Here is a 12673-nt window from a genome sequence, read left to right on the forward strand (position 1 = left end):
ACCTCGGTAACTCTGGATTTAAAGGGTTAGTTCATACATAACTGAGAATTTACAGATAAAGTGTTACTAAACCCACAACAGTAAAATCAGTCTGTATATGTTGTAAAGCATGCTTATTATACTCACTGTGGAACTTAAGAGGGTAATCCTCTGCCTTGTGTAAAAAAGGCTGTTTGATCCTGTCTTCTCTGATCCTGCCCTTCTTTTGCGTTTCCCAATCCATCAGCCATAGTTAGAGCAGCAGTGGCAAGTCTACACATGCTCTGTTTACTGTGTATTGATAGGGGTGTTTTTCATTTCTGTTTTTTTTTTTTTGGGAGGGGCATGTGATCAGCACGGGGCCAATCAGAGCTGTCCAAACAGAGGGTCAGGGGTTATGCAGCCTTGTAGGATAGTCAGAGGAGAATGAAAACTCCTCCTACAAGAGTAGCCAGTGCTCGACCAGACACTGATAGAAGTCACAAGACTACATACTGCTGGTGAGAAAAGGTATTAAGCAGTTTATGTTTGCTAAAATAATTGCATTTCTGTGTACTGTGAGAGACCAGATATAGTGCATGCAGGGTCCAGGGAGACCGGATATAGTGAATGCAGGGTCCGGGGAGACCAGATATAGTGAATGCAGGGTCCGGGGAGACCAGATATAGTGAATGCAGGGTCCAGGGAGACCAGATATAGTGAATGCCGGGTCCGGGGAGACCAGATATAGTGAATGCAGGGTCCAGGGAGACCAGATATAGTGAATGCAGGGTCCGGGGAGACCAGATATAGTGAATGCAGGGTCCGGGGAGACCAGATATAGTGAATGCCGGGTCTGGGGAGACCGGATATAGTGAATGCAGGGTCCGGGGAGACCAGATATAGTGAATGCCGGGTCTGGGGAGACCGGATATAGTGAATGCCGGGTTCGGGGAGACCACATATAGTGAATGCCGGGTCTGGGGAGACCACATATAGTGAATGCCGGGTCCGGGGAGACCGGATATAGTGAATGCCGGGTCCTGGGAGACCGATATAGTGAATGCCGGGTCTGGGGAGACCAGATATAGTGAATGCCGGGTACGGGGAGACCGGATATAGTGAATGCCGGGTCCTGGGGGACCGATATAGTGAATGCAGGGTCCGGGGAGACCACATATAGTGAATGCAGGGTCCGGGGAGACCAGATATAGTGAATGCAGGATCCGTGGAGAGCAGATATAGTGAATGCCGGGTCCTGCGTTTCGTAACACTTTAAAGGAGGCCATAGAGGCTGCCATTGCTGACTGGTTGATAATTGCCTGTTTGTCACACTGACCCTTTTGGCTTCACAAACCTAGAACAGGTATACAAATAAAGAGTCCAAGTTTTACTCTGACTTAGTTGATTTGCATATTTGTTCCAGGTCAATAACATTAGAAAATAATGAATCCAGAGGGTCAGCATGACAGCCAAGTAAATGTCGGACACACCGGCTGGTTGCTCAGGACTCCGGTGGGATGGGAGATCCCAAGAGAGCCTTGGAAGGCAGCGGAAGGGGGGGGGGGGGCTCCCTTCCTGGTTGTGCAAGCCATTGAGCTGCTAGTTAGCTGCTCCGATTGCTTGTACAAGAGAGCCGACCGCCAGCTGTAAAAAACTGTATCAGGGTGATGCCTGTAGCTGCTGGCATCACACCGGTACAACCACCAGAAACTCCAGAAGTGGCTAAGCTGCTCATGGCCGTGGTCGCACTATTGCCCCCTCCATGGAGAGTTATTAGTGAAAGGACCACACATAGGCTGGAGCTTTGGGTGGAGAAGAGGACAACACTGGACTGGGGGGTGAGGGTTAATTATATTGTTTGATTCTACCCCCTAGACCTACCCCCACTACAAGGGTAGATTTTGACTAACTCCTGTAGCTGGGCTGTATAGTAATGGGGAAGGACCTTTGTTGTGCAATGAGGTGCATTGATGGTCCATTCAGAAAGCTCTGTTACAGTGAGAATGGGCCCCAGTTATCTGCTTCTACTATTAGTTGCTGTACCATACCAGTGCACTGTGCTGTACACAGACATTATTCTGTATATAGAACCTCTTTAGCACACCTTCTCTTTGTAAATGATTTGGAAGAATTTGCACCCTTCCCGAGGTGTTCCTTCCACGATGATCACACTGATGCCTGCTGACTGCACTGTGTTATTTATGGTGGACTGGTGATTGTTATCCTTCATGTTCCCCCCCAACACCGCACACATGTTTATGAAGTGTCAGGTCTATTCTACACATTCCACAAACCCAAATCTCTGTGGACCTGGCTGTGCTCAAATCCATCCTCCTGGCACTGACATCATCCATGTGTGAGTCTGTTTCTTCATTATAGACCATTATATCTCATTTAGTGAATTATAATGTGCACTTGTAATGATATGATGGAACAATGCAGGAACAATGTGCTTCTATGACCTGCAATCAGCTGATTCTGGGACTAAATACACAAGACTGTCAGTAGATCTCACATCATGTTACTTCTGTGTTTCCCCCAGATCCCCCTAAGGACAATATTCCTATAATTATCGGGGTTGTTGTGGTCGTTGCTGTAGCGCTGATTATCGGGGCCGTTATTGGAGTCGTCATATACAGGAAACGCTCCGCTTCAGGTGAGATTACTGCACATTACACACCAGAGCTCTATTCATCATATAGGAGAACCAGACATGAGTCCTACACACTGATCAGCAGGAAGCCCTTGTATATGGACAACGAAGAAAATGATGTGTCAGCACAGAGGGATATTTATAGTGGTTGTAAAGGCTCGAGGTTTTTTTTACCTTCATGTATTCTATGCATGAAGGGAAAAAACCTGTGTGCAGCAGTGCCCCCAGCCCCCTCATTACTTGCCTGAACCCCATCGAGATCCATCAATGTGCACAACAGCCTTGGCTGTCCTGGGTATCTGCCTCCTCATTGGCTGAGACAGCAAGCAGGAGCCATTGGCTCCCACTGCTGTCAATCATAGCAAGTCAGCCAATAAGGGGGGGCTCCATGTGTGAATGGACACACGGAGCAACGACTTGAGAACACACCTGCTTGGGTGCCCCCATAGCAAGGTGCTTGCTATGGGGGCACCCAACAGAAAGGAGGAGTGCCAGCAGGGGACTCAAGAAGAGGAGGATGCAGGTTGCTCTGTGCAAAACCACTACACACAGCAGGTAAGTATAACATGTTTGTTATTTTGTATATAAAAAAAAAAGAACCTTTTTAGTATCCATTTTAAAGGCCTTCATATGGTTCTGTTATTGAACATTTCTAAAAGCAAGCTCTCCAATTACAGTCCCTAGTTCAATATGTTAGATTTTAAAGTTGTAACAGAATTGGTAATTGGCCAGACGGTGACTGTAACTTGTAGTTCACTAAAGCTGGCCATACATTATATAATTTTCTTGTTCAATTTCCTTTAGATCTACCTTCAGCTATGTAGTGCAAGGGCCTGCCTGATTGCATACAAATTGAAAGTGTTTAGCTTTGACCTCATATGATATGGTTTTGGTAAATCTAAAGGAAAATTGTATAATGTATGGCCAGCCTAAACAGGTACAATGTTAGAATCTATAATGCAAGACAGGTCCAGAATGGGGAAAGCATGAATACACTGCAGAATAATACACAATAGATGATGAAAGCTGCACTAACATGGAGTCCTCCCAGCAATGTCTATGTGGCTCAGTCATGGTAACATGTGGCTGTATAGTATGGTCTCTATGAGAAGTCTGGCTGAGAATCATCACTTCAGTAAACAGTTCACAACAAGAACAGCTTCTTGCTATTATCCTCATAAACCGCGTCCCTCACAGTGAAGTCCAGGGTGGCTCCGGTAACACAGGCAAACGGCTGGAACAGATATTATACAGATATTGTTCAGGATTATCTCCAAACGTTTAGGGTAATCTTGGAAGACCATTGATGTCATTTGGAACAGGAAATCTCACCGACCAGCATCAGTGAAAACCATCCGAAGGTCTCCACTTCATTAAAAACAAAGTACCAGCAAATACAGAATAGAGATGTATACTTTTTAAATTGTGATTAATTGAAGATATGTGTGTGACTTATTATATATGAAAGGTTTCAAAAAGCAATTTTCTGGTTCCTAATGTATCAAATTCTGTGTTTCTTTAGGAAAGACGCCTGCTGATGGCAATATTTATGTTCCGGCTCCCAGTAAGTAACATTATTATGTGTTCTGTCCCCTCCGCAGTGTTATATTATGGGGGCTGAGCTGTAGAGTGATGCATATTGATCTGATATTGAGGCTATGGGGGATGTATGGTTGTTTTTCCTCCTATAAAGTGCGATTTTTATTTTAATTAAAGAGGCTGTGAAGCCAAATCATAAAACTAGAGGCAACAGTGTCTACAGAGATCGCACTGGGGACAGGAGTGAAAATGATCTACAAACAGATTGCATGCTGCGGGTTTATTCTGTGATTATCTATTTTCCAGTTAATTAAAGTATATGTGAACCCTCCCTTGTAAAACAACTCATTCAGTTTAAAATAGAAATAAAAGGCAAAACATTTGTGTATAGATATAAAGACCATTATAACTACAGTCTGGGTTTTTTTTGGGGGAGGGGTCTTTTTTTTTTTTTTTATAAAGCCTCATGCACACAGGGCATTTTTTTACAGCCATGTTTAGGGGCGTCAGGTGATTTATTTTCTTAGTATTATACAGGATTTGTATAGCGCCAGCAGTTTGTTCAGATCTTTACAAAATAAAAGAGTACAGCAACAATACAGTTCAATACAAGAGGGTTAGGAGGGCCCTGCTCCTTGGAGCTTACAATCTAAGAGGGAGGGGCTGGTGGTACAAAAGGTAGTAACTGTCTGGGATGGACTGGTAGGAGGAATAGAAGTTTCCATTATTAGCTGAAGGCAGGATAGGTTTCCCTGAAGAGAGAGGTTTTCAGAGATCGCCTAAAAGTGGGCGATAGTCTGATAGATTGGGGTAGAGAGTTCCAGAGGATTTACTTCTTCAAAACAGCCCTCCATGTTATCCTATGTGTCCATGCACACATAGACTTTTAGTAGCAATAGCGTTTATCAGCAGAAAATTAAAGAAAAAAAGGGTCAGTGTGTCTAGGATCAGCAGCGTTTTGGCAGAAAAAACGCTTGACGTGGGTAAACGCGTCTTAACGCTAGGCATGTTTAGCGCTTGAACGTTAATTCATTTCAGTTGCCAGAATAAGTTATCATTCTGGCCAATGAAATGAATTCATGCCCAAGTGCTTGATGCTTGTAAACGCTTGTAAAAGCGTTAGATACTTTTACAAACATAAGGTGTTTTTTTCTGCAAAAACGCTGCTGCCAGGAGGACAGCTTCTAGGAGAGGGTTTATTTCTGTTCTTTTTTTTTTTTAATGTCCTGTGTGCATGAGGTCTTAGTGATCACATTCTCTCTGTTCTCAGCTGCATAAGGAGCTCAGCGAGATGGGGGAGGAGAAACAGTAGCACACTGAACTTCCCAGTGGGGGTGGCATTTTCTCTGTTTGGTCAGGCTACATGCACACAGGTGCTTTGGCCCATCAGCATCAGATCTGTGTTTTGGACTCCCGGGAGTCACAGGTGCAGCATCCTCCTCTGCTGCCAGCAGCCGGTCAGATCTATGGCAGGTAAAATGACATGGTGGGTGAACGTATGCCCCGATCACAGAATTCCTGTGGGAATTGGTACTGATGGGTCAAACTATCTGTGTGCAAGAGGCTGTCTGAGGGCAGGCATTCATATTTCTGTAGGCTGAAACTAACCATAGTTACCAATACTTTCTATCTGCAGACAATGAAGAGAATTCTTCTAACTCCTCCAACAACTGAATGTGAGTCCCTGAATGTCATTACCCAGCTGTCTGCTTTGTATTACTATTATAAGTCTGTCTCCTGTCTAGTTATGTACAGTAGTACGCATGTTTGTATTCTATGTCACTGATTATCACATTGCTGTGACATCTTTCTTTATCCTCATAAATTGAACATTACCTGTGAGCGTCAACTATTTTCAGTTTCAGTTTTCTAGACAACTGCTTAGAAGAACCCATGGTGCTGATTGTTGGGGCAAGGTCAGGTGAGTCTGGGCATTTAAAACCTTTGAGATTGACATCACATGGTCTTCCCAGACGATGATTGAGAACAATCCATGACACTGGCAGGTCTCAGCTTTGCAAAGGGGGCAGTGCATGCTATAAATTCTGCAGGGTGCCCAAACTTTTTTGCAGACGCCATTTTTTGGTTTTCTGTTATTTTGAAAGTGTAAATGATGGAAATAAAATCTAACTTTTGTTGACATATTATAAGAATGTCTAATCTGTAATTTGATGCCTTTTGGAGATTTTTCCATCTTTCCTTGGCTTCTTTATGCACATTAATACAAATTTTTAGCTGGGGTGCCCAAACTTTCGATCCCCACTGTATGGGTTTTGAGGGGAACCCCCATGCCAAAGTTAACATCCCCCACCCCCACACTCCTCCTTAACCATACCAGGCCATATTCCCTCAACAAGGGCCTCTTCCCCACAACCCTGGCTGGTGGTTGTGGGGGTCTGGCTTGACAGATCTTAAATATGTAAGGGGTGGATGATGTCACAAAGGGGCGGGATTGTGTTCAAAATAATAGCAGTCAGACATCACTAACCGGATCAATCACTGTTTTTGGTAGAAATGATATTTCTACATGGCAAATAATTTACTAGCAGGTGTAGTAGAGTAATAGAAATCCAACAGACCCAACAGTCATGACATGCATGCTGCTGATTCTGTGTCATTGAATCACTAATTGAAAGGGACATGTTTAAAATAATAGCAGTGTGGAGTTCTATTAGTGAGGTCATTCATTCTTTGAAAAACAGGTGGCAATTATTGCCCTTATTTAAGGAAGGAAGGCAGCAAATGTTGTACATGCTGGTTACAGTGCATTTCTCTCTGAAATTCTGAGGAAAATGGGTCATTCCAGACATTGTTCAGAAGAACAGCGTACCTTGATTAAAAAGTTGATTGGAGAGGGGAAAACATATAAAGAAGTGCAGAAAATGATAGGCTGCTCAGCTAAAATGATCGCAAATGCTTTAAAATGGCAACCAAAACCTGAAAGACGTGGAAGAAAGCGAAAAACTACCATTCAAATGGATAGAAGAATAGCCAAAATGGCGCGGACTCCGCCAACAATCAGCTCCAGGAAGATGAAAGAAGGTGTAAAGTTCCCTGTGAGGACTGTTACAATTAGAAGACGCCTATGTGAAGCCAAGCTATCTGCAAGAAGCCCCCGCAAAGTCCCACTGTTGGAAAAAACACATGTGCTGAAGAGGTTACAATTTGCCAAAGAGCACATTGACTGGCCTAAAGAGAAATGGTGCAACATTTTGTGGACTGATGAAAGTAAGATTGTTCTTTTTGGGTCTAGTGGCCGGAGACAGTTTGTCAGACGACCCCCAAACACTGAATTCAAGCCACAGTACACTGAAGACAGTGAAGCATGGTGGTGCAAGCATCATGATATGGGGATGTTTCTCATACTACGGTGTTGGGCCTATTTATCGCATACCAGGGATCATGGATCAGTTTGAATACATCAGAATACTTGAAGAGGTCATGCTGCCTTATGCTGAAGAGGAAATGCCCTTGAAATGGGTGTTCCAACAAGACAACGACCCCAAACACACCAGTAAACGTGCAACATCTTGGTTCCAGACCAACAAGATGGACGTTATGGTGTGGCCAGCCCAATCCCCGGATCTTAATCCAATAGAAAACTTGTGGGGTGACATCAAAAATGCAGTTTCTGAGGCAAAACCAAGAAATAGAGAAGAACTGTGGAATGTGGTCCAATCATCCTGGGCTGGAATACCTGTTCACAGGGGCCAGAAGTTGGGTGACTCCATGCAACACAGATTTACAGCAGTTCTCAGAAACAGTGCGACTACAACCAAATATTCATTAAGTGATTCAAAGGAAAGCAAAATCTTCAAACATTTTTCAGTTTATATAGTGAATGTTTGAGTTTGTAAAGAAGAATACAAACACTGCGATTTTTTTGAACAGTCTAATATTCACTTTTCTTCAATTTTGTTAGAGGAACAACTCAAATTTGATGTATTTTTCTTCCTGTTTTGATTTGGAATAGAAGGTGTTGTGTTCCCAATGCATTTGTGTGGATGGAAATAAAAGCTATTAGAAGGATTTTGAGCTTTATTCACTTTTTTCAACACACTGCTATTATTTTGAACACAACTGTACATGTCACTAGGTGAGCAAACCCCTTTTTTTTTTTCTCTTTTTTCGGGTAGCGGCGGTGGGCATTGTGATTGACCTTGAATCTACTTAGGGGGACATTCTTTTATTTTTCTTTGTATAATAAATGACTTGTCAAAGACTCTCTCTTGTCATTTTTCACTCTAGTGTTGTTTTTTTTGTTTGTTTGTATTTTGTGAATGGGTAGTGGTATCATGCACTGCATACTCATTCACATTGCTAAAGGGGGCTTCCAGATTCCGATAAGCCCCCTGCCTGCAGACCACCACAACCACCGGCCAGGGTTGTGGGGAAAGACCCTTGTCCCTTTGACAAGGTGCTTTGTGGGGGGGGCACCCCCCCATATTGAGGGCACGTGGCCTGGTATGGTTCGGGGGGGGAGAGGGCGCTCGCTCGTCCCCCACCCCCCCTTTTTCTGACGTTCCAAGCTGCATACTCAGATAAGTGTCTGTTATGGATTTTGGGGGGACCCCATGCCTTTTTGTTTACAAATGTCATGGGGGTTTCCCTCAAAGTCCATAACAGACCCGAAGGGCTTGGTATGGATGGAGGGGGACCCCATGCCATTTTTTTAATTATTTTGTTACTTGCCAGCAATTCTCTCTTTTACATTCAGCTGTCAGTGGGGAATCCCTCTGACAGCTGAAACATTTAATGACTTGATAAAATAACTCATGCGGTATTTTAGTAGCGTTTTTTTTTTTTTTTTGTGAATTCAAACTTTTTTTTTTTTAATGCTATGCGGTATCCTACTGCATACTCGGATGAGGTAAGATACCGCTTAGTGAATTGTGCCGTGTTCAGTACATTTTCATGTCTGTGGTAAGATTTGTGATGTATGAACTAAACAAACTACTATCAAAATAAGCAAAAATGCATAAAATCTAGCTCTAGTGTTACACCTTTTTTGATTTGAGTCTAATGCCATTTTCATGTGAAGGAGCAAAATGTTTTATCAATGGCTGCTAAAGGGTCACTCCACCCAGATGTGATTGGTGGGCTGGAGCTCACAGCTTCACCTCCCTTCCCATAGAGTCTGAGAGCTGCATGAACACTCTCTGTGCAGAATATAAATAGGATCCTACAGCGGGGTTTCCCAACAAAGGTTCCTCCAGAGGTGGTTAGGGGTTCCTTGATCAATAAGCAATGTGCCTCTCCGATAAGTTCCCACTGACACCATTGATCTTCATAGCGATCTATAAGGGGCTAATTCCTCCCAATGACCACAAATGTAAGGAGCATTCTTCCCACTGACCATCACACGAATGTATCATGAGTTGTAGATATAGAATTTTTAGCAGGGGTTCCCTGAGATCGGAGAGTTGTGTCGGGTTCCTCTGTGTTCAAAAGATTGAGAAAGTCTGTCCTACAGGGAGAATGAGACCTTTCTATTAGATACACCAGGTGTGAGGACCCGTCCACCTACTGTATGCCACCAGATCAGGAATTAGTAGTTTGACATCTTCCCATATCTAATACTGAAACATCCATTTGGGGGGATCTCATACTGTAATAGAAGATGTCAGATAATATAATGGAATCATCAGATCTAGATGAGTTCTATAGTCACAACGTTCATTTTATAACCTCAGCATTGTAATAACAATACAACCAACTGTTATTCTTCACAATCCAATATAAGTGTACTTCAAACATCTCCTTTCTTGTTATGAGTGTTGCCTGTCTGGAGCCCTCAATTTCCACAACTTCTTGGAATCCCAGCATGCTTTGCAGCTTCTCCTCTGCTGTTTGCTTTCCATTTCTAAGGACTACATATCCCATGGTACCGTGTTGCCTGCAAGCAGTGATTCTTGTACTGACTCCGCCTCCTGAGACTCTTCCTCCCAGCAACCAGTTCAGAAGGCAGGCTCTGTGAAATGTGTGACACAGCAGTGCCTATGAACAGGGCAGAGTGAATATGTGTGACAATAGAACTTATTTTAAGATCTGAGAAAACCAGTTTGTTTTCTTCATATTAGACACAAACCCTGGAGCCCCTCACCATGTGTAGGCGAAAACCCAACGTGACACATACTGTATCCACCGTCTACAAGCCTGCCACCCAGGGACTTACTGTACAATATACAGTATATTGCAGCGCTGGAAATATGGTGCAGCAAACAGAAAAATGTGAAACTTGCCCTCCAGAGGATTTACCCCCCTTCTTGACCAGGACATTTTTTTGCAATACGATGCTGCATTATTTTAACTGACAATTGCACGGTCATGCAACACTGCACCCAAATGTCCAAACAGAGGTCCTAGTTAGTACAAAGACTTCTGTCATTTTATATTTTAACATTTACATTGGAGTACAACCAAAGATAAAAATCTCTGTCTTTACAGGATGACAATTGTCTGAAGATCATCAACAAGGAGACGGAAGATATGGAGCCGTTCTGCTTTCAATCTGCCGACTTGTTTTAGCGTTTGTTCTCTACTTTCAGGTGGACCCGTCTTCTATTGAATAATGAGCACTATGTTCAGGATGTTTGGAACGAAGAATCATTTTTACATATAAATTTATTTTTAGCATTCTGTTTAAGGACCTCCCCTTCCTGTATTAATTTTGGATGGATGAATTTTTATTGGTGTCTATTACCTGATTGAACGATTTTATCATACTTCCTGTTCTGTCTGACACTCCTCAAAAGAAAGGAATTGGAGGGAAATTTCCCAGACAGGGTCCACACACAGCAATAACAATTTTATAGTCCCAACTCTTCCCTACTTTGTCTATAATAATAATAATTTAAAAAAAAGTAAATTTAATAAAAAAGTATTTCTGCTAAACTGATCTTGCCATATGTGAAATCAGATCTGTGTATTGCAGAGTAGATGGGAAGAATGAACAAATCCTATTTTATTATTAAGTTGAATACTAGGTTTGCTGTTTCTTGCACAGTTACATTGGCCTGGCTTAGATCAATGTATGTATGTATATCACATACCTCACCGCTCCCTGTATAACACTGGAAATTGCTGTAGTAGTTGCTGTTGCTGCTACTACAGTGATATCAGCAGTCTTCTGGGTCCAGTGCTGAGTGTCTCCCTTCTGTGTACTAACCTCAGGGGGTCATTCGCTCAGCACTGGTGCCAGTTAGAGAATGCCCTGCATGGGAGATTTGGGTCTACCCCCCCCCCCCCCCCCCCCCAGTGTAGACAGACAATTGCATTTTGGTAAAGTCTTCCTCTAGTGGTTGCCAAAGATATTACAGGCTGTGAAATCTGTATTCTAGCTGCCCAAATCAAGTTCTGCTCTCATTCCTTCCCACAACAAGCAAGGTCCTCCCCTCAGTTACTAGTCCTAGCAGGTTGGTGTCTGACATCTGGTGTCAGCTGAGGGATATTAGAGCATGCTTGTGTTTGTTCAGCTATCACTCCTGTCTGCTGCAAGAACCTCAAGTTCTCCAGTCCAATCTTCCAGCCTATTGGTTGGTTTTCAGAGATGTGTGATGGACGGCGATACCTTGCATGTCAGCCGACCTCCCTCATTGCTGCACTTTTGGAACACTTTTGGGCAAAATCTATGCAGATGAACTGTGAGCGCTGAACTTCAGAAACATCTGTTAAATGCCTGTTCTGACTATAAGATGTGCAACTGACCAAAGGCCCAGAGAGTATAAAACACAAAACATTGGCAAGGTAAAAAGTCATCAATGTAGCTGTGACAAACAAAATATGGAGGATGGGTGGGAAATGTCAGAGGACTGCAGAGGAGCTCAGAATATAACAGATCCCACCCCTTTCAGTGGAAAAGAGACCCTTCATTTAATATGTTTTAGATTTCTGCTCATAATGACAGGTTCCCTTTAAGGGTTCAGCTGATACAGTATGGTGTTGGTTTTGTTCAAGATCTCTGATTTCTATTATACAAGCATTTTGCTATCAATAATTTCTTTTGCAATGGGGTTGTGTTTGTCCTTTACTGTGTTCACATTTATACTCAGTTTATTTTTTAAGTAATTTTATGTGATAATGAAACATTTATATTACAAAGCAAAACTTTAGTGGAATAAACATTGCAGACAGAGAGTTCATGCAATGCCTGCTGGGAAATATCGGGAAATAAAATGAGCATGGCCAATATTCTGTATGGTCAGGCCTGGTACTTGGGTGAGGTTCACCACCCAATGAGAGTGCAGGAGTGGAGTATGTACAGTCAGGGCTGGAGAGGTGGAAATGATCATGCTCAGAATGTGACTGTATGGGGGGATTTGCTGGGGGTGCAGATTGCAAAATACAAGGTGGATAGTTAAAGTGGTTGTAAACCTCAGACATTAAATATGTACAAAGCACATCCCTCTATAGTGTGTGCTTGTCTCAATTAAGAGCACGAAGTGTCATTTCTGTCTGCTGTCATCATGAAACGTTTTCCTGACACCAAGAGAAAAATGGTGATGGGGAGGGATCTTCATC

The 12673-nt window shown here is 42.9% G+C and overlaps 1 protein-coding gene and 1 long non-coding RNA gene across 2 annotated transcripts in view; both read left to right on the forward strand.

The window, feature by feature from the left end:
• The window catches only part of LOC149440789 (class I histocompatibility antigen, F10 alpha chain-like), a 32860-nt gene extending 28674 nt beyond the window's left edge, over window positions 1–4186 (forward strand). Inside the window, exons 3-4 of the mRNA XM_089658137.1 lie at window positions 2504–2617; window positions 4137–4186. Coding sequence (XP_089514263.1) covers window positions 2504–2617; window positions 4137–4186 — 164 coding nt within the window. The remainder of the gene's footprint in view (window positions 1–2503; window positions 2618–4136) is intronic.
• A 1269-nt stretch (window positions 4187–5455) lies between these two features.
• LOC149440790 (uncharacterized) lies at window positions 5456–10999 on the forward strand. The gene is made up of 2 exons (XR_016307497.1): window positions 5456–5829; window positions 10601–10999. It is a non-coding gene; the product is annotated as an uncharacterized LOC149440790 (long non-coding RNA).
• The last annotated feature ends 1674 nt before the right edge of the window (window positions 11000–12673 follow it).

The sequence above is a fragment of the Staurois parvus genome, unplaced genomic scaffold, assembly GCF_062004578.1.
Source record: "Staurois parvus isolate SC_StPar_1 unplaced genomic scaffold, SC_StPar_1.0 ptg001052l, whole genome shotgun sequence".
Classification (NCBI taxonomy): Eukaryota; Metazoa; Chordata; class Amphibia; order Anura; family Ranidae; genus Staurois; species Staurois parvus.